The sequence below is a fragment of the Zalophus californianus genome, chromosome 1, assembly GCF_009762305.2.
Source record: "Zalophus californianus isolate mZalCal1 chromosome 1, mZalCal1.pri.v2, whole genome shotgun sequence".
Lineage (NCBI taxonomy): Eukaryota > Metazoa > Chordata > Mammalia > Carnivora > Otariidae > Zalophus > Zalophus californianus.
The window spans coordinates 57553832-57576288 of NC_045595.1; the positions used below are offsets into that span (position 1 = coordinate 57553832).

Sequence of the window (22457 nt, forward strand, 5' to 3'; positions counted from 1 at the left end):
TGCAGCTGGCTTCCTCAGTCCCAGTGGTGGGCAGGCCCCTCACTCGTCTATAGCAAGCTGCACCTCCCAGCTCCCCCCACGCATCCCCCCAGCCTCCCTCCCTGGTTCTGCCCTCCACCACCCAGGCACCAACGCAGGTGAAGCTGTCTGTCTGGAGCTCATCAGGAGGTGCCAAGGCACAGGTCACAAAGGCAGCTGTAGTTTCACGGAGGAAAAAGGAGATGACCGTTTTACTTGAGCACTTGCTTCATGCCAGACCCCATCCTCGGCCCTCAGCACACGTGATCTCATCAACTCCCCACCACCGCTCCTTCACAGAAGAAACACATTCTGCAGGTGGGGAGGGGGTGTTAGGGAGACAGTGACTTGCCTATGGCCAAGCTGAGCCGGTCCAAGGCCGGCTCTTTCCACCATGTCAAGCTGCCTTGACCTTGTGTCCATATTTGAGCAAAAAAAGCAATCTTCAAAAGGAGGCTCACAGGCGCTTCAGCAGCTGAGCAAGACTCTCCACTCTCAGATGCTGACCTTGGAAGGGAGGAGAGGGCTTGGGTCCGGGCCAGAGCACTAGGGCAGCCATCTGATCTCCCTCAGCTTCAGGGGGCACCTCTGTTTTCTCCAGTGGCCTGGGAACTGACACAGCCTTTGGCCTGCTGGACAAGGGCCCGGGGCAGCAAGGGTTAGCAAAGTGGCCCAAGGGGCCAGGCGGATAACAGCACTGCTTCCTCCAAGGGCGGGGGTCTGCCAGATGGCCCCTGCTCAGGAAGGACTACAGGGAGCCTGGGCCGGCCTGCACCCTGGCCAGCATGCTCTCCAGTGCCCTGGGTGCATTTAACAAGCCATCAGCAGTGGAGCCAGGCGGGCCAAGAGCAGGGAGGCAGCACCACTTTAGACTTCAAAGCCAGCCAGCGCTGCTGGTGGCAGTCTGCGTGTTTACACTTGGTTGGGCTGATGCCGCAGGCTCCTGGGCCCAGCCCTAAGGCCTTCCCCATCCGGCGCCAGCCTGCCAGAGCCAGGATGGTCGGCATGCCCGACCCACCACAGGAGAGGCGCGGGTGCTGGCATCTTGCTACCACCCCAGCTGGACCCAGGCATCTGTGCCCTCAGGAAAGGCCAAGTAAATAGCAATGAGGAGAGCCACTGCTTAACGATGGCCTATTGTGCCAGGTACAGCACTCAGCATTTATACGTACTCATGTACCTCCTTACACTAATCCACGGAGTAGGGAGTATAACCCCTGTTTTTCCAGTAAGGACACAGAGGGGAAGAAACGCCCCCACAGTCTCACACCTGTGCAGGGGGCCATCCAGCATCCCCTGGGGCCCTGGCTGGAGCCTGAATTCCTTGGGCCTTCAAGGCCTCGGCCTGCAGACCCTGCCGTACTTGGTCCTCTCCTCTCCTTCTCTCCAGCCTGGTCGCAAAGAGGCATCCCCTTGGTCCTGCGTGCCTGCCTCCCCAGCCTGCCACACCCTGACACCCAACTTCACAATTAGTGGCAGTCCAGCCATGGTAGCTAAGGTGTGAGTATTGTCTTTACCTTGGCTGTGAGATGGGCCCAAAGGGATTTTTGAATAAAGAGCTGGCAGGACCACCTCTGTTTAGGAGAAAATGATATGGGTGGAGCTGTGTAAGCTACTGAGGCAGGGAGGGAGGCAAGGACGGCCCCGGGGTGTGGTAGCAGTCTGAGGTGTGAAGTGGACCACGGCAGGGCAGGCAGCGCAGAGCACTCTGTGTCCTCAGCACGGCGCCCTTGGAGGCCCCACCTTTTCCCAAGCAATTGTTTCAATGAGGAAACAGGGCCCCAGAGAGTAAGTGGCTTCAGTCAGGCCAGACCACTTGACTCAACCTAGGGTACCCAGGCTCAGAGACTTGGGAATGCAGGCCAGGTAAGAGGGGACAAGGTTGGGGACCTTGAGTGGACACCCACTCTGTGGGCTGCCCTGGCTAACCCTATTCAAAGGATTTCTCCAGCACAATCTGAATGAAGCCCCAGCCTCCCCCAGCCCCCAACCTGCATCACTGGCCCTGCTGGTAGCTTTGGTGGTCGGCCCACCTATACCTTGGAACTCCCTTCCCATCCTCCAGCTGCTGGGCGCCCCGGGCTGAGGGCCCTTTTCCAAACGCCCAGGGCCAGACCTCTGGGCCTCTGCAGAAACAGTGCCTAGCCCTGGGACCCCCACATCCCATCAGTCTGGCCAGTCACAAGGCACAGCTCAAAGGTCACCAGCTCTTTGTACTTTTCCCTCACCAGACCACCTCCTCCCACTTCAGCAGAGTCCTTGCTCCTCTCCTGCTCCCTGTGGGCCCTCTGTATGCCCTCTGACTAGGCACGTGTCTGTCCTCATAGGAAGGCCATGTTTCCTGTGACACTCGGCCTGGTCCACTTAGAGAGGAGCAGCTGGTGTGACTCTGCACGTGGCTACGATGCAGGGACCTCTGGAGCATGGCCTCACAGCTCCACTCCAGCTGAGAAACACTCTCCACCCCCTCTTCACTTTTACCAGATCTTTGCACACCTGCAAAGAAAGATCCTTTACCTGTTTTCTTTAAATACCTATGCTTAAAGGGAAACTTCACATGGTACCCTAGAGAGAAAAAAAGAGTCGCCATAAACAGGAACCTGATGGTAAAGTAAATACAATTAAAAAAATGGATCTAGTCACAGACTGTTGCCACTGGAAAGATTCTATCTTGGCCCTATTTTGCCTGTTCAAAAAGCAGATGAGCACGGAACAGAGGAGTGTTCAAGTCACCTTCAAGGGAATCTAAGACTTTCTCTGTGATGAATCAAGGGGCAAAAAAAAAAAAAAAAACTGAAAAAAAAAGTTATTACTAAGGGGTTCTACATTATATAACAGTATGAGAAAAAGTCTTAGCCAAATGAACAGCAACTTACTGCTTACAAATTTCCAAGTTGCAAACACATGCAAGAATGAACAAATGCGCGCACGCACACACCCATCTATGTATCTACATCCATTCTTCATTTCCAATTTTTAATGGTTCATGTTATTACTTTTAAAAGTCTTGCTGGGGTTTTCTCTGTGGTCACGGTACAACCAAAATCTAAGTCCACAAGGACAGGGATTTTTTTTTCTCTATTCACTGTTATATCCCCAGCCTGAAAACAGCACACAGGTATTCTACAAACATTTTTCGAATGACTATTGCTGAATGTCCAGTTTCATAAATGTTCCACGGAAAAAAAGGAGAAAGTGTATTTTCTCTATTTCTATCTAGAAATCAAGCGTAGCAATTGTGTTAGCCTTAGTGTCCTTACCTGTTGTTTAGTGGGCCTGTCCAATTTCCAGAATCTGCATTCTAAAGTGCCCCACTATAATTATGACTCCATTTTTTACCAAGTTCTCTTTGGATTTCTAACAGATTTTGTTTTTATATGTTTGGTAGGTACAAGTTCGTAACCATGCCTCTTATCATTACATGATGTCTCTCTTTATCTTGGTGAGTATTTTTGTCTTAAATGCTAGCTTGTTTGAAATTAACTTGTCTGAAATTACCACTCACACTTTTTGTTCAGTCACCTGACATTTCTCTGTCTATCCTTTTATTCCTAACTTCGTTTACCACTGTGTGTTCCTATAAATGGCGTATAACTGGATTTTGTGTTTTAATCCAATCTATCAATCTATGTATTACATAAGAGAATTTGGCCTTTCACATTTAGTATATGTCTGATACTCTTGTTCCTTCTGTTTTGTCATTATTTATGACCAATGTTTTTATTTCCTCATTTTTGTCGGTTTAATCAAATTCATTCCAGTTTTTCCTTTGTGTGTGTGGAACTGCTACACTTTCCATTTCCATTCATAGTTTCTTTCCCTTTCTTTGTGTTTATAATCTGACACATAGTTCTATATTTTTACCTGAAAACAGGATACTGACCATCCCCTCACCCACCACAGGCTCTAATTCTCTTTCCCAAGCCCTCTCCCTAGAAAGACTAGCCCTTTTAGAACACCTTCACTTCCTTCCTCTCCCACTCAGGGTGAGACTTCTGGAGCATTTCTATTAACCCGATCTCCTTCCAGGACCTAATTCCTGAGGAATGCAGACAGAGTTGAGTACTTGTGGTTGTAGGTGGTGATTAGACTTTTCCTTGCAGGATGCTCAATCTGTTTCAAGACTCCTATTTACCATTTAGATCAGGGGTGGACACAGTATAGCTAGAGCCGAAATTCTGCCCAGTATCTGTTTTTGTACGGCCTTCAAGCTAAGAATGGTTCTTCTATTTTCCAATGGACTGAAAAGCATCGAAAGAAGAGTATTTCATGATGTATGAAAACTATGAGAAATTCAAATTTCAGTGTCAATCAATAAAGTCTTACTGGCACCCCACCACACCGTCTCGCTTCTACCTTGTCTACGGCTGCTTTTGTGCCCCAGGGTCAGAGTTGAACAGTTGTGACAGAGACCTAGGAGGTACTGGGTGCCATAACTCTGGGACGGCTCCACAGCATCTCACCCAGCCATAGGTTTTATTTATTCATTTTTATTACCAGTGCATAGGCACCATGTCAAAACAGGAAAAGTGGACTTCGAATGTCACACTTTCAATGCTCAGTGAGGTGTGGATTATTATTTTATCGAATTACATGGCAAAGCTCTGTGTTCGTTATTGGCTGTGTTAATACAACATACACTGACATCACAATATTCCCAGCTCACAGAAAAAAAAAATGAGACAATTTCAAGCAGTACATCTCATCACAGCAGAATTTCTTCACAAAACAAAACCGAGAGAGAGAGAGAGAGAGAGAGAGAGAGAGAATAGGCTACAATCAAAGTAAGTTTGCAAGTGGTTCATTTGTTAGCCAAGCAAGGAAAGCCATTTACTGGTGGTAAGTTAATTAAATAGTGTTTGATTGCAGCAGCTAAAAAAAGTATCTAGAGAAAACAAGCTTGTTAAAGATGATTAGATTTGGGGCAAGGCCAATTGCCTGGATGTGGTCCACGGGCCACAGACACTGTAGGTGACACCAATGAGTGAAGCTACATCTGTAGGGGAGTCTGACCCATCCTCCAGTGTAAGTGAAGCAGAGCACAGAAGTAAGAGAAAACCCAGGGAGGGCTAACAGCTGGCCTCCTTATGTGCCATGCACTGTCCTCAGCATTTTGTATTTATTTCACTGTTACATTCTTTCTAGAACTTACTACTACTTGAAAGCATCTGAGGTAGATGTAGATACTGTTCCTTGTCAGTCTCCCCCGTGAGAACAAGAACTCTGTCCATCTTGCTATATCCCCATCACACACAGGAGCTAAGTAAACATCTGGATATATGAATGAATAATGTCTTTTAGGCAATGGGCTCAGGACTATATGCCTTAAGTCTGTCCAGATGGAAAGTGTCCATTTAACACATATCCATATAGGGCTGGGCCTTCCTTGTTTATAAATGGAGGATGTCTTAGAGGCCCAAGCTGAGCTCCCAGCCCATGGTGCAGCGCTGTGAAATTCCCTGGATCTGCCCACATTTCCACACTAGGAGGTGGTCAGGCTGGGACTGAAGCCCAGGCCTGCACGTTTGACCAGTCTGCCACATGGCAAAGGCTGTGGCCAACCAAGTGATCTGAAAATCTCTGTGTACTCTGGGGCCTGCTCGAGGCAAATGGGGCTCTCTGTTGGAGTAAGTCCGGCCTTCTACTCGTGAGCTGTACTAGGAAATCTCCTTCCTGCTTCCCCTGAGCTAGACTCAACTCTTACATATGAAGCCACTTCACCTGTGAGGTGGAGACTGTTTGCTTCTCAAATGAATGAGACTGTTGAAATAAAATGGCTCCCCAAGGCATACAGTTGTTACATGGCACAGCTAAGTGTTTGAGCCCAGTCTGTGTGATCCCAAGTTCAATGCTTACCAACCTGACTAGGAAGAAAAGTCTCCTGCCAAGGATACTCCAGTTTCTTGAGAGCATGCCAGCCTCTCAACTCACTGGGCAAGAATCTACCAGACATGCTGGAAAGATAACGGCTCAGAGGCCAGTCAGTGCTGGGTTCAAATCCCGACTTGACCATCCTGTGATCTCGGGCAGGTTGCTTCACATCTCTTAAGCTGGTTTCCAGTGTGGCTCCCTTTGCAGAGGGGCCCTGATGGCCCGAGTTCAGAGTAGGAATAAAACTAGCTTTTTTTTTTTGAGTAACTTTTTGTGTTGTTTGAATTATTTTTTACCATGCACATATATTACTTTTCCCAAATATTTACATATAATTTTAGGAGGAAGAAAGTGATCTATTTAATAATTTCATAAAAAGTACATAGGAAAAGTAATAACCTCCTCACTGAATTTTTATAAGAATTCAAAACAATGTATGCAGCTAGTAAGAGCACACAGTAGTAATAGCACACAGTAGGTGCTGGGTAAATAGAGTAGGGATGGGGTGGAGGTAGGCAGGAGGCAGGTGTGTTCCTGCCCCTGGGCCCAGAAGGGAATCTGTAGCACACAGGACAGGTGTCCATTCGGCTAGGGCCTTAAGGGGCTGGTAGGGGGAACGCAGGTACCGTGCCCTTTCCTTCCTTACAGGGTCCCAGTCTCAGGACCCCTCCACACACCTCCACAGCCCTGTCTGAAGCAGTCCCTGGCTGAAGGGAGCCTTTCTGCTCAGGATGTCTAGGTGGGATCTGTCGACTGCGAGTCTGGGGCTCTTGTGCCTCCACTTCTGGCCTCCCTGGACCGAGGAGGAAAGGGCTGGTGGCCCCAGGGATGCCCTAGATTGGTGGTATGGCTTGGGTCAGCACATCTCCTTGGCTCTCCCCAGTGCCCTTAGGAGGCAAGAGGCACTCGATAGTATGTTTACTTGCTCCTCACAAACCCACACTCCTCATTCTCGAAGGAAGTAACTGCTGCTCCACCACCAACAGGCCTGTGTGGGGCAATTAGACCTGTGAACTCACCAAGTGGGACACTACTCCATGACAGATATTTCACCAGAGAATAATTATACTTCATAATACTGCTAATAAATCAAACGAGACAAACGAGTGACGTGTACTTTATCACCTTCGTCTTCAATCAGCATCTCAGGGCTGGCCCCCGGCTGATGGAGACTTTGAGTGGCCCCCATGGTCGGCCCATGACCCCTCCTGGCAGCCCTGGGAGTTTAGGCTGCTGCTCTGCAGAGCAGGAAGCCAACATTCACAGAGGGACAGACAGCAAACAGCGGCGGGGGGGGGAGGGGGGACACGGACGGGGGGGACAGACATGGTTCCAGTTTCAGGACTCCAGCCACAGTGCAGGGTGACCAAGCCTGTCCAGCTGAGCAGCCAAGGTTGGCCTCAAAGTGGAAGGCCTGAGATTATAGAGCTGAGGATCCTGAGTTTTGGATGGACTGTGAGGGGGTAAGTAAGAAACTTCTACTGATTCCCCCTCAGAGGGCAGGTCTAGATACAGGCAGGAGAGGAAGGGAATTGGGCCTGAGCACCAGGAAAAATCCTGAGACAAGGAGGAGGAGAGTGGGAGTTCCTGCAGTGACAGAGTTCCAGAGAAGAAACGTGGGGATCTGAGAGAGGGGAAGGAGACAGGGTGGGCGGTGGCAGTGGAAACCCCGACCCTGGCTGGTACCCAAGGCTCTGACACTTTCTCCTGAGTGCCTGCTCAGTAAGGGTCAGACCCCATGCTGGAGCCTATGCTGACTTGGGCAGGGCGCTGCACTGGGAGGGGTAACCTTCATCCTGCTATCTAAGGAACAGAACCGCAGTCCTGTTGAGGGCCTCAGGGCAGACCCCACTGGAACCTGAGCTTCCCAGCACTGGGGTCTTAGCACAGCCATGCTCACCCAGCTCAGAGACGAGTCCCAAGAGTCACAGCCATCCCTGCCCTGCAGGGACCCACATCAGGGAGTGAGGTTTGGACAGACATTTGGACATTCTCTACCCATCTCTTCAAGGCCCAGGAGGCAGGGATTCCCACTGAGACCTATGGTGATGGACAAAGTGGGGGGGGTACCTGACAGAAGGTAATCCCTGGACTTCGGACCCCTTTAGGCTCTAGGCTACTACAACTGCCCACTCCCATGAAAGGCCTGTGAACCAGACTGGCTCACCCATGTCTAAAGACCTGCATCTGGTGATGATACCAGGCACCCGAGGAAGCCAGCAGCCTGGCCCCTCCCACTGTATCACCTTCCTGTACCTTCCCACCTCTTGCCCTCTGGCACCCAGCCACCATCACTCCCCACTTCCCCCACCCCACAGGCTGAGGACACGCTTGGCCAGGCCTGCCCTGCATTGACCAGCCATGCTCCCTCTGTCAATATGACTGGCATATCTGTTGATATGACCCAGCAGCCACCCTGCCTAATGGAGGCTCAGCCCCCACTGAGGCCATGAGAGCGAGGGCCTGCTCATCAGGCTGTGAGGGGCAAGGCCCGGCCTCTTATCTGAAGCTCAAGGGGGCCACTGATACTACTGGCTTCTGGCCCAGGTGAAATGCTGCTGTCTGAAACCAGTTTGTGTGAGGGACCAGGGCTGCTCTGCCCTACACAGGCCACCTCCACCACCAGAGTAGAGGGCAGGGATGGGAGCAGGTGCAGTGGGGCTCTCCTGCCTTGGTTCAGGCCCCACTCTGTGACTGAGGGCTAGCAGAACTCAGGCCACTCAGCCACTCTGGGCCTCAGTTTCCTTGTTTTAAAACATCAGAAGTTGGGACCAGAAGCCTCTGAGGTGTCTCTGGTTCTCATCACAGACCCCAACTATGTCCATCCCGGCCACCGGGGCCCGACAAGGAAGGATGATGGGTGGAGGGGCTGCTTACCCGTTCTACAAGGCCATGTTTGTGCTTGAGCTTATACACTTTCAGCCTGGGCAAGAAGCTCTCAGCATAGTCCTTGTCCTCCAGCCCGTGGAGCAGGACGCCGTGGAAGGCCAGCCGGCACATGTTGGCATGAATGTCTGCATCTAGCCTGGAGCCAATCACCAGGCACAGCCGAGGGCAGGTGACAGGCTTCTCAAATTCCACGAGGGCCCACTGCTGCCGAGGGCAGCAGCCTTCTGTGGCCTGGCCCGTCTTCTTGTTAGCCTCATCACTGTCTGTCGCCACTGGTGCCAAATCCTTATCTAGGTACTGCTCCTGGAAGAGGTATTCTCGAGAGAAGTCGAAGGAGTCCAGCACAGGCTCATGGTCAAAGCTATCGGGGGCAGGGCTGAAGAACATCAACCGGCCCATGACTGTCTCATGGCCCACCGTGATGTGGAACTTGGCTTTGGTCTGCAGGGGCCCCCGGAAATACGGGATCTTCTCCACAGAGATGATGGCCGCGTGGACAGTGTGCAGGGACTCAGGGGCACACACCAGGCCACGCTCCAGTAGCTTGGGGTCAAACTGGGTGACGCAGATGCCCAGTCGGTCTCCCTGCATGGCTGAGGTGACAGGCATGTGAAACATCTGCATGGACTTCACCTTCTTCACCACCTGGTGGGTAGCAAAAGAGAAAGCTCATGAGACGAAGAGCCTTGAGGCTGGGGGGAGGGGCTCCAGCTGGAGAAGTTCCTATCCCAGTACTGCCAACACTCACTTGGCCCCTGGCATGGCAGCCGAGAGGAGCTCTGGGGTGCTCAGACTCCCCTTGGCCAGAGCAAGCTCCACCCTGCAAACACGAAGCCCACAGGGCACCCTGGTCCAGGATGCGGGCAGTGGTCACGGCAGCCAAATCCTGAGCTACCTTAGCTCCCTCCATCCTTCTAGTCGCTACTCCACTCCAGACTCCATTCCAGCACTTTCTTGCCTTGAGCCCTCTGTAGAGGCTTGTCACCATATGCAAAATAGCCCCCCAGGTCCTCAGACTGCCAAGCTATGGCCATCTGTCCTTGAAAGCCCAGGCCAAACCCCGCTGCTCTAGAAAGTCTACCCTGACCCCCAGTGGGCAGGATCTGTCCCTCTCTCTTTGGTGCTACCCCAGCCCCTCTGAGTCATACACAGCCTGCTCTGCTGTCATTGCCGATTCTGCACCAATCTGCCTGCTAGCCTGTGGGCTTGGGCTTCTCTAGGGCAGGTCACACTGAGGGACTACAGTGTGCCAGGCGCTGTTCTGGGGGTAGGAACAGGGTGAGGAACGGCAACAAAACTTCGAATACATTAACATTAACTAAGTTTGTACTGATAGAATTAATATATAAGACTTTGTGTGTAAATACTAACATAATTATATACATTATTATATATAAAGTACTATATTACATATAATATGTATACCATATATAACATAGAGAGAAGGCCTAGGGTGTTGGGGGAGGTCTGGCTTTTTAGAGTGGTGGTCAGGGAAGACTTCTAGAGGTGATGACTCAGCTAAGACCTAATTATAAGAATTTATGTGAAGGTCCAGAAAAAGATAGTTCTGAACAGGGGAGCTAATGAATGTATAGGCCCAGGATGGAGGCACCGTGGGTCTGAGAAATAAACAAAGAGGCGGGAGGGCTGCAGCAGGGAGGGCAGGGAGGAGAGGGCAGGCCGGAAGTCGCCGAGGAGTTTAGGCAAAGGAGTAACCTGATCTTATCTCTGTTTGGAAACTACCACACCAACTACTACACCAGGCAGATTTCTGCACCCACAGTTTGTAAATCAGGAACAGACATAGGAAAGGCTCTAATAAACGTTCACGAAATCAATGAACATTCCTACTAAGACCCACTGTCGGAGAGGAGATGAGATCACGCTTAGCGCAGCAAAGAAATGGGTAATGTATTTCAGAAAACCTCATCAAAATTTGTTAAGTTAAAGACACTTTGGCCTTCAGGTTGCAAGCATCCCCATCTGCAAAGCCCGGGTGTGGGGAGCACTCGTTTTCTCCCTGGATAAAGGGAGAATGCTGAGCGGCTCCAGGCGCAGGAGGCCAGGCCCTTTCCTGGAGAGCCATAATACTCAAGTGTTTGTTTAAAGATCATTAACTACCTAACCAAGAGGTCAGGGGGCAGAGAAAGTGAGAAGTGCAGTGTCAAAAGCCACAGCCAAGATCAATCAAAGAGAAACATAAAACATCTCTGAAATGGTCTACAAGGGCAATGGGAAACTAAGATTTTCAGGAATGCACCTCAGAGTAACTGGAGAATATTATCTTACACTAAGCGTCTGCCCAGCGAGGCAGGCCCCGAATCACAGCTCTTCCCCCCAAGGCCTGTAGCCGCCCAGTGAGCTGTCCTCTGGCCCCCACCCCACCAATCTCCCTTCTCCAGGCCAGGTTTCTAAGAACACATGTTGGATGATGCAATTCCTTGGCACTGACTTCTACACGGGCTCCCCTCTTGCACATCACCACTTTCAAACCTTTTGGGTGTAGCTGTTGTGAGCAGGAAGATCCTCTGGTCATGTGAAATTCTATGGGGAATCAGCCCCCTGGCCGCCAGCCCCCCACCCCCCACATTGGGTAAGCTGCTCAGGGAGGGTAGGGGCTCTTGCACCTCCTGATGTTCCCTCTGCTGCCCCACCAGGGACTTCTGCTTGCCTGGCTTCTCCTCATGGCCTTCCCTGGAGCCTCCCACCACATGAAGCCACAACCAGGGGAAGCTTGAACAATTCCCTACATATAGAACCACATATTCGTTTTGCCTGTGAGGACCCTTCTCCCTGGGACTTCTTCCACCTAAAATTCCTGTTCATGTCAGGGGACCTCCTGGAACGGCTTCCCTGCTCACTCCAGACAGAGCTGGTTACTCTCCTTGGGCTGCTCTGAACCTGACTTCCTGTGTTGCCATTGCTGCTTTATGGTTCTGCCAGTCTGTGCCTCCTCGTACCTACTGAGTTAAATTACCATAGGGTAAATATCCATGGCCCCATCATCCACCCTGAGAACTAAAACATTATCAATAACTTCACTCTCTTTCTGTGCTCCTCCACCACCTAGTTCTGCCTGCCCCCCAGCTGGAGGCAACCACTCTCTTGAATTTGGTGTGTGGCATTCCTTTCTTTTTATATATATACGTGTACATGGTTGTGCGGAGGCTCACTACATATGTAGTACATATGCCTAATCAATACTTTGTTTTCTGAGTGTTTGAACTTTAGAGTTCTTGCCCGTGCCGCCTACACCTGCAGCTCATTTGTTGCTGATGCTGTATGTCACACGGCACACACAGACCACCATTCAGCCTCCTACTGATGCGCACATGGGTCATTTCCAATTTTTCCCTGGAAAATGATGCAATGAATTCCCTCTCAAACAAGATTCCCGCCTGATGCACAGTGCAAGGAAGGTTCTGGAAGATGTGGGCCCTGGACCAGAACTGCTGGGTCAGGAGCAAGTGAGGGCTCATGTCTGCTAGATAAATAAAGTACCAATGTACGCTTCCGCCCACAGGCCAGAGACTCTCAGTAGATCCGTGTCTTCTCCAGTGTCTGGCATGACCAGATTTCTTAATTTTTGCCTATCAAACTTGTGTATTTCCCCTTTTAAATCCAGGTTCCTACTGCTGTATCTTGGTGCCTAGTGCAGAGGGTGGCTGACAGATGCTGTTTATGGCAGACCCAGTTAAACATCCAGCCCATCCAAAGAGAATGGCTGCATCTGATTCTGGAAGAGAACTGGCCCCCATAGCAAAGAAAGCATGGAGCGGAGATTCTGGACTGGCTGGGGCCTGAGCGAGCTCCTGGTGTTCAGGATGCTCCCTGGGACAGAGGCACAGGGCCCTCACCACCCTGACGGCCCCCACCCCCCCCCCCATCATCAAGCCCATCTCCAAGCAGGCTTCATTAAAAGCATGTTCCTTTCAACGGGGCTTGTGTTCTTAGGACTGAAATAATAAAGAATGCTTTAAGAGGGCACCGAGAAGAGCAGAAAGACAAATAACTGTGCAAATCAAGATTTCAAGGGCCCAGACAGGAAATTGTGAAACAGATAAGGCAGGGACAGGGTGGCGAGGCACGACTGTGGGCTCTCGTGGGGTGCATGCAGTGGCGGCAGCGGCAGCACACAGGCTCATGGACAAGCCCACATTCTTCAAGATGGCCTTTAAGAATGTGAGAGCCCTGGGTGCCTGGGTGGCTCAGTCGTTAAGTGTCTGCCTTCGGCTCAGGTCATGATCCCAGGGTCCTGGGATCGAGTCCCACATCGGGCTCTCTGCCTGCTTCTCCCTCTCCCACTCCCCCTGCTTGTGTTCCTGCTCTTGCTATCTCTCTCTCTGTCAAAGAAATAAATAAAATCTTTAAAAAAAAAAAAAAAGAATGTGAGAGCCCATCTAGGACACCGAAATACGGGAAAGTAGTTATGCCAATTCCAGAATGGGAAAAAAACAGGCTTCCCGTTCATTTACTGGCCAACTTTGAGAGAGTCCATCCATCTACTCAACAACTCACTCATATTTACTAATATCCAAGTTGAGTGGCAGAGGCAGTATATGTACATTCACTCAACACATATTTACCAAGTTTCTTTCATGTACCAGGCCCAGGCCCCGGAGTGATACAGGGTGAGCAGAATAGACTCTGGAGTCTACTGCTGGGGGTCGGGGTGGGGGGAGCTTATAAAATCATCAACTAATAAATGCAGATTACAAAACCATGGAGAGGTGCTATGGGAGAGAATAACTGGGTGATGCAATCCTTCCTGGGTCATCAGGGAGGGCTTCCGTGAGGAGGTGGCACTAAAGCTGAGACCAGAGGGAGTAGAAGAAACAGCCATAGGGGCTCCAGGCAAAGGGAAGAGCAGAGCAGGTCTGAGGCTCTGAGGTGGGAAAGAATGTGGCCTGTTTGAGGGACTGAAAGGCGGTGGGCTGGCTGGCAGGGCGGGGGCAAGGGGCAGTGGCATTAGGTTGGAGACATGGGCCCGCCACCTTCACCATGAGGACAACAGAAGCCCCCGGTGGTAGCGGTGTCCTGGGGCTGAGCAGAGGAATGTCACCTGCTCCCACATGCTTTGACAAGGTCACTTTGGCCACACGGTGTGGCGAAATAAGACAGGAAAGGGGGAAAGCAGCTAGGGAGGAACTCTGAGAGTTCTTTGTACAGTACAAGGCTGCAGTGTGCTGGCAGACCGGGTGCAGGGATGAGGGAGACCCTGGCCCCGGCGAGGATGGACCCCCAGGCTCCGGCTGGAGGGACAGCCTTGCGCTGCCGGGAGGAGGGGCCGCTGAGAGATCTGTGCCTGGGAGAGGTCTGTGAGGCGGCCGGCGGCAGGTGCGCACAGAGGTCGCAGCTCCAGGAGAGGCAGAGGCTGGAGGGGGAGGTTGGGGGCTGGGCAAAGAAGGCTCATGCACCTGACTGCCTCTGGCCCTTCCACCTGGAGGTCTACCAGGTTTCTACCTCCAGCCTACCACATCTGAGACTCCTCTCTTTCCATCTGTCTGTCTCAGAAGTGGCAGTTGTGTGCTTCCGGCTGCTCGTGTGAAAACTGTGGGTTCCACCTTGGCTCTTCTTGTTCTCTCGCCCACGTACCCAGCCATCAGGTGCTCCAGCAGGCTTCGTTTTCCCAACAGGGCCAGTGCCCGAGCTCTTCTGCAACCACTGCCCACCCCGCTCCTAGGCCCACCTGGCTTTGATTACTGCCCATTCCCCTGCAGCCTGTTCTCCACAGAGCAGCTTAAACATAAGATATGACTCTGCACTCTTGCCTCCAAGCCCTTTACTGTGTAACTAACATCCTTGCTGGGACCCCAACGTCCTACAGTTGGCTCCTGTCGTTTCTCTGACTTTATTTGCTACAATTTCCCTGCAGCCCCTACTCACATCCTTTCAGTCACATGAACCTTCTTACTTCTTGCTCCTGAAACATGCCAAGTGTGCTCCTACCTCAGGGCCTTTGACTAGGATGCTCCTCCCCCAGATGCCCTATTTCTCTTTCCCTTGTTTACTTCCTATCCACTCAAATGTTTCTTTATCAGAGCCCATCCTTGACTCCACAATAAGAGCTCCCCATACCTATCTTCTTTTCTTTGTTTTATTTTTCTTCATAGCACTAATCGCTACGTGACATATCATATATTTGCTTCCCGACTGTCCCTCCCACACTGGAATGTAACCTCCATGAGGGCAAGGGCTTTATTTTTATTTTCTTTAACTTCTGTTTCTATCTTCAGTGCCCAGCGCAGTGCTGGACATATAGAGGCCCGCGACACCTATTTGTGGAATGAATTAATGCAGCCATGGTTGGGTGCAGCACTGTCCCTGCCCCCAGGGAGTTCCAGTCTGGGTCTGGGATGTATACATCTACAAAGGCGCATGGAGGTACACAGCCATGCTGTGAGAGCAGGGCTGGCCCCTAGGCTAGCTAGGAGTTGGGAGGTTCTAGACAACCCAGGGGAAGGAGCCTTCCAAGCCTCTCCGAGGAACACAGGTTTCTCTGGTGGGGCGCAGTTAGGATGGCGGCAGAGAAGGCAGGTGGCAGAGCAGGGAGGTGGCTCTGTGTGGGACCGCCAGGCAGGCCCATTCCCTGAGCTCGAGTCAGAGAGGGGATGGTGGCTGCCAAGTCTCTTCCTCTCGTCCTTCCCCTCTTTCTGGCACCAAGCACTTCTGGGGAAGGGAGGATGGACCCACAGAGAGAGGGAGGAAGGAATACATCAAGCAAGCAAACAATTTTTAAAAACTCAAGTTCGTGCTTGCTAAGCAATTTGGCCCTTTCTGACTAACAAAGAGGCTTTATCATCATCTGGGTCAATTATTCTTCATGAAAACTCTACAAGGCAGGTCAATATTTTTACATTTAATTTTAGGGATGAAGAAACAGAGGTTTTTGATGTCTCCAAGGTCACAAAGCAAATAGGCTGAGACTTGGGACAATGAATACAGGGACTGCAAGGCAGGCCTGACATCCCACGGCCGGTCTCTGGACCAGCTGAGCAGAAACTGTGCCCGGGCGGCGGGCGCTGGGGGCAGAGTGGCCCTGCCCTGCTGGGCTGCTCCAGGTCTGGAGGACCATCGATGTGGATGCCCATGTGGTGAGAACCAGAAAGATGGCTCCAGGGAAGGGGCAGAGGGAAGACTCCACTGTGAGGGGACCCTGCTCAGGGGTATGAGGAAGCCAAGACTTGGGAGTGGTGGGGGCAGGCATAGCTCAGGCCCTCCTTCTCCCTGCCCAGGCCGCTATGGCTGCCCTGGCCGTGGTCAGCAACAGCCTCCTCCTGGCCAAGCACAGTGGACAGCTTCAGAGCCAACTTCTCAACTGCTTTGCTCCCTTCTAGCCGCCGTCATGTCTGTGTTTGGGTAGCACAGTGCTCAGCACAGGACAGACACTCAGAAAACGTCTGCTGATGGAGTAGATGAGTGGGCAAAGGAACCCTCTGTGCACTCCCAGGCCTGACACACTCAGATACCCCTTCTGGTCTTCTGAGCATCTGAAGCGTAGTTTTCCAGCATTCTGAGGACTCTGTAGGGTACTATACTCAGAAGGACATGGTCTCTGTTTTGGAGACTACTGAAAACCTCCAAAAGAAGTGGCTCAAGGTGGAAAGCATAAAGCATTCATCTCTGCTCTTCACAGTACCTTGTGTGGAATAGTGGTACCCAGCTCACGCTGGATTCCATGATTTTACCCCATGACCTATACAGAAGGTACACAGAGAGACACTCAACACTGGTCAGATACCTACACATGATGACGCTCTACCTACATGAGCAAACTTTTAGGTGGCAAACAACGATCTCATTTTATAGACAAGGCAACTAAGCTCCCAGAGGTTAAGACATTTATCCACAGTAGCCAGATCTGCCCACCATGAAAACCCAAATTCTTTTACTATATCATGCCATAAAAACGCATCTACTCCACCATGGAAATCCAAATGAGTTACAATCACTGCAGTGAGGTTCATTCACACGTGGGGAGTTCTTTGGCAGCATTCCTTCCGTGGGGTAAGAAATGGAGAGGCCCAGTGACATCAGAATACACTGCAAAGGAACAACAGTGTTTAGGGCCCTCCCGGTATTCTACGGAATCAACAGATGCTTCAAAGAAGTGGACAATAGCCTGCGTTTAGCAGTTTTTCTGATGTGCAGAGATTTTTGTAATAATGGTCCTGGCTGTAATGAGATTGGACCTCTATTATCCATTTTCGTTCCACTAATGAGCCTGGAAGCTCCTGGCTGTGCCAAAGGCGAGGGTCGGGACCTTGCAACTTCATCATTACTTAATAAAATGTAAATTGGAGAGGAAAAGAAACACACAAGGTTTGACACTAATAAGCTTACAGCAGGATCAGTTACTTCAATTCAAAGAGGTTCAGACCGGAGGGGGAAAAATGAAATAAGCTTTTAAAGATCAGTCTAGGTTTGGCTCCATCAGACCTAACCAATTTTGTTTAATAAGGTTTCAATTTGGCTGCTCTTATTTCTCCCTCTTCGAGCTAGGCCGGTACAGATAAGGCATCCCCCCACCCACCCCAGCCTAATGCATTAATTGTCTCTCACACAAAAAGCCAAACTCAGGACTCTGCACTAGGAGAGAGCAGTGTGGGCCCCTGGGGGCAGCCAGCACCTCCCCTGCTGGTACAGACCCCAGCTCCCCTAGCACCACCTCTGGGACTGCAGAAGAGACCACCACATGGATCCTGGGGACTCCATTCTTACCCACTTGTTTTTTAGAGAAATGAAAACCATCACCAAAGGTATGGGAATCAAATGACATCAGAACCACCTGTGCTCCCACTCTGACCGCTAAGATGTGTCACTCGTACTTCATGCTGACAGCAAGCTGAAGAGCTCTAGTCCCATTTCCCTCGACTCCCTGCAATTACTTTCATGAATTCCTTATGTGTCCTTCTATTTTATACACTTTGACCCATGTGTGTGTCCCCGGATAGTATATATATTTGTTAGTTTATACAAATTGTCCCATATTATTGCTTCACTCCCACTTGCCTCCTTCCTTCTGTATTATGTTTCTGACATCTGTTCCTCCTAGGAAATAGAGATACCGATCAATGTATCTATTTAGCATATATTTATCTAGACAGAGATACTGCTATCTCTGTACATATCTAGGTGATTTTTTTTTTTTGACCACTGCGTGTTACTTCTTTGTGGGAAAGCTCCACCTTTTAACCATGCCGTCACTGATGGACACAAGTTGCTGTTTTTGCTGCTAGAGATGATGTTGCAGTAACTGTTCCTATACACATGGCCCCATCCACACACACAGCGTTTTTCCAGCATGGGTATCTGTGTGGAAGGCTGGCGTGGGGGGCCATAGTCCAGTGTGGCCAAGTCTCACCAACTGCTTTCTGAAGTGGCCGGCTTCCACCCACACTGGCAGTGCAGACCCTCGCCAGCACTTGGTATTGCAGGCTTTTTAACTGTTGCCAGGCTGATGGATTAGGCATGGTGTCCCATTGCTGTCTTCATGTGCATTTCTAGGGCCAGGCTCCTCAGAATCTCTGCTGCTTCTAGTTCACCCAAGATAAACTGATGAAAGCCCCTTGTCTACTGAGACCCTGCCAGGCCCCAGGGGCTTCACGGGCATGCTCCCGAGCCCACATGGCTCTTGGAGGTAGGAGCGGTGCACTGGAGGAGCAGGGAGGAGATGAGGTAGAGGAGATCTGTGTAGGCCCCTGCTCGCTGTCCTAGCTCTCCTCCTGGGCTTCCTGCCCTCTGAGCACCGCGGCCAGGAAATGCAGTCCTGGCAGCACTCGACACACTTCTCCTCCCACCTGGCTGTGTCTCTGGGGAACTGTACTGGCTGACCAGAGGTGGGATCTGTTCTATGCAAAAATTCCATTGGGGCCTCAACAAAAGACCAACCGGCCCCTGGAGAAAGAGGGGAGGGAGCCAAGGAGAACTTCCTGTCCGAGATCCCTGCTAAGGAATAAGGAATGCCCCGTATGAAAAGGAAAAGAGGATCTTCAGGAGCCTGGGGGCCCACAAACCCCAAAGATCCAATTCTAGGACCAGAGATGGAAGGGGGCTTGGCCTGTCTGCACATCTGCCCGCTCTGGCTCTTCTCCTGGCCCTGGGCGCCCAGGCCAAGTCCCCACTCCCAGCAGGGCCCACATGCATCTTCCCCACCTGCACACCTCTCCCACCGAGACCAGCTCGGGCCACCTGCTCAGGGCCTTGGAGCACCCTACAATGTTCTTCACGGCACTCACAGCACCTTAATCATTTCCGCTATGTGCCTGTGCATTCTGTTGTTTTCTGTGGGGCTCCCGCGCCACATGGACAGCTGCCCATGCATAGGTTGGATTTATTTTGCTCACCACCGCCCTCCATGTGGCAGCCGAGGTAGAAGGGAATGAATGGATTTGGTTTCCTACCACATGGCCCAGGAAAGGCCCCTGCTCCTCCATAGCGACCTCGCAAACAAACCCTGCTTATGAACCTCCCAGTCGCTGCAACAATGGAGAACCGTAAAAGTGACAAGGGGTCTGCCAGGAAGCTTTATGCTCCTCCTCCCAGCCACCCTCCACGCATTTGTCATCCCATAAAACTTTAAATTGAATTATACCAATGTTTGAGTCTTCTGTTTTCCATACAACTGGGGTTTTAATTGTTTTTAACGACATCCCTGGGCTTTTTGGGGGGTAAGGAATCCTTGGGAGGCAAGCAAAGGGAGCCAGCTCTGTCTTCGGGGCAGGGCCCAGAAAAGCCGTCTGTGGAGCACCGAGCATGACCACACCTGTGCGGGTGGGCCTGCGCAGAGAATCCAGACAGGCTTGGGTCTCAAAGGGTGGGTCCCAAGTCTCCCCTTTCCTTCAGGCCTCTGTGAGTGCTCCCCCTACCCCATGGCCCCTGCTCCTGGGGGGGGGGGTACACCAGGCCCTGTGCTCTAGCTCTGAGCTTTGGGCAAATTTCATGACCTTTCCAAGCCTCAGTTTCTTCATCAGTAAAATGGGACTAATACAACTTAGGCCACAGGGCCTCTGTGAAAGATTTAAGGAGGTGGCATGCACCTACTATCTAGTGGAGCATTTGGAGAGTGCCAGGTCTTTCAGTGAACATGGTGGCCCCAGCCCCAACTCACGGTCCAAACCTCAGCCTCTGGCTTTTTCCTTATCCTTTAAAAGTTGCCATTGCCCATAAATGACAAATCCTGAAATTCATGTGCTCCACACCTACAGTTTCTTCCCATTCCTGGTCCCCATTTCCCACGCAGACTCCCCCAACAGTCACCCCTTGCCCGTGTTTCTGCCAGGCCACACGCCTAGTATAGAGCCCGGGTCATACAATGCCCTCACTCAAGCCCGCACATGCTCCGGGTGTCGCGCTCACTCTCCGGCTGGCACTCAGCCCACCCTCCTCTCAGCCTGGCCTCCTTCTGTGTCTATGCCCCAGCTCACTCTGAGCCTCTGCTCCTGCTTATTTATCCACCTTTCACAGTGGGCATTCTTCAGGGTCTGCTGCCAATGTCATCACCTGCATTCCCTCAACACACACACTAGTAGCACCTGCTACCAGGCGGGCCCTTCACTTGACCCTGGGGACATGGGGGAAGCCATGGCCTTTGCCCTCTATGACTCCACACTCACTGTGGGGAGCAGGTGTGTAAAGTGCTATTTAGAACACAGTGTGTTGAGTGCCACTAGAGGGGCTCAGGGGGCCTGCAGAGAGAGGAGGTGACATCTGAATTGGATTTTGAAGGATGATGCCATGCAAATGAGATTAGGAGAGACAGAATGGATGTATGGGGAAAGGGTTGTGGGGAAAGTGCAAGGAGGTGCCAGCAGGTCTGGGCAGAGTTCTATAGGGTAGGGTTCAAAACAAGATGAAGCTGATGCTGGGGCAGGGCTCTGAGGGTGCAGGAGCCCCTTCTTCCCATCTGTGCATCTTGTCCTGATGAGGCAGGGTCTGCCAATACAGAAGGGATTCAGGAATAGCCCATGGAACGGAGTTCCAGGAAAAGCAAGGCTGGGGTTCTCACTTCCCGATACCTCCCAGGGAGAAACCTGTGCACGTGAGCACAAGATAAGATGGTCACCGCAGTACAGGTAACAGCCACGGAGACCAGGCAGTGGGCCAAGAGTCCATCCATGGCACATGGCAATGGGCAATATGAACTGTCCATACTCACAAATGCATGCACTGGTCAGGCTCTGTATATAGTGACAGGGTGAGGCCAATATTGGGCAAAAACAGAAGAAGTGCAAAAACCACACGACATGCTACATTTACAAAATGGCGTCATGTATTTTTATGTATACATATGTATTGCATAGAGAAGGGTTTTGAAGGGTACACTCAAAAGAATTAACAGGGGCCTCCTCTACACCAGAGGCCAGGATGGGGTGTGACAGAATGGGCCCTTTCCCCTTAACTGAAAAGTTTCACTTTCGGGACATGCAGGCATTCATTAAATGGTTATATAATTAAAAATTAATTCTTTAAAAATAAAAGACAGACATTCTAGTCAATTAAATTTAATACAATCAGGTTCTAATCAATTCACTCAACAAAGACTGACAGTTTGCTCTGAGCCAGACTCTGTGAGGGTGCTGGGCCAGGAGGAGCAGTAAAGGAAGGTGAGCAGGGTAGGAGGGGTCCCAGGAGAATGAGACACACTCCCTGGTCTCCCTGCTGAGTGCTGTAACCCCAGACTTGAGTCTTGCCTTCTCCAGCAACACCCTGAAGCTACCAGCGGCAGGACGAGAAGCCAGCAGGCCCCCTAACTAAAGCCTGGCCCAACCTCCCTTCTCCACATGGGAAGACACTGGGGACTCTACCTGAGGCAACTGGCACAGAATGGGAGACTCTCTCATTTCTCCTGAAACCTGGAAACAGTCATGCCACCTGCCAGGAGGGGGAGGACAAAAGACATGATACAAGGCTCTGAGTTCCTACAAAATAAAAGGGAAAAGTGGCACAATGGGGGATGCAACCACTCCCAAACAACCCCAGCTCCATGCAGCACCCAGACCAAGAGCCAGCTAGTAGGAGGGGTGACCCCAGGCCAGGCCTGAGAGCCAGGCACTCTGAAGACACAACTATTTTGTCCTCAACCTGAGTGAACCCACCTTCACGCCACCCAGGTGCCCAATGGGAAGTGCCTGTTCTTCATGAAGTGGTCTGGAGACAAAGACACGCTGCCCACGACCACAACCCGCATGGCCACTCAAGATCACCCTGGTCCAAACCTTTCTAAAAGGGCTAATTGTTTCTACATTTTACGTCTAAGAATCCCACCCCTAGGAAACTCTCTGAATGGTAAAGATGGGTCACTAAAATATTCACTTCACCATTCTTTATGATAACCACAAGACGGTGACAACCCAGCTGCCCAACAGTAGACAAATGGCGAAATAAACAGCGGATGAGATGTCGTGTAAGTAATCAAATATACAAAGCAATTTTATCAGCACGGAAATATGCTTTCTTTATAATACTGGACAACTAATCAAGGCATAAGCATATTTAAAATATAATCCTAACTGTAACTAGCAGTTGCCTCTGAGTGATGGGCTTCTCCATGAGTTTTGTTTTCCAGTTTCTTCATACTTCCTGCAGATTTCTAGAGTGATCACGTATTGCTTTGATTTAGGAGGAAAGGTTTTTAAAAACCTAAGTTAAAGGAAAAAGGAAGACTATCCCACCAGGCT

The 22457-nt window shown here is 51.0% G+C and overlaps 1 protein-coding gene across 2 annotated transcripts in view; it reads right to left on the reverse strand.

Moving 5' to 3' along the window:
• The window catches only part of EEFSEC (eukaryotic elongation factor, selenocysteine-tRNA specific), a 258931-nt gene that overhangs the window by 55564 nt on the left and 180910 nt on the right, over positions 1 to 22457 (reverse strand). For both annotated transcript variants that reach the window (XM_027584882.2, XM_027584883.2), the window contains exon 5: positions 8767 to 9423. In XM_027584882.2, coding sequence (XP_027440683.2) covers positions 8767 to 9423 — 657 coding nt within the window. The remainder of the gene's footprint in view (positions 1 to 8766; positions 9424 to 22457) is intronic.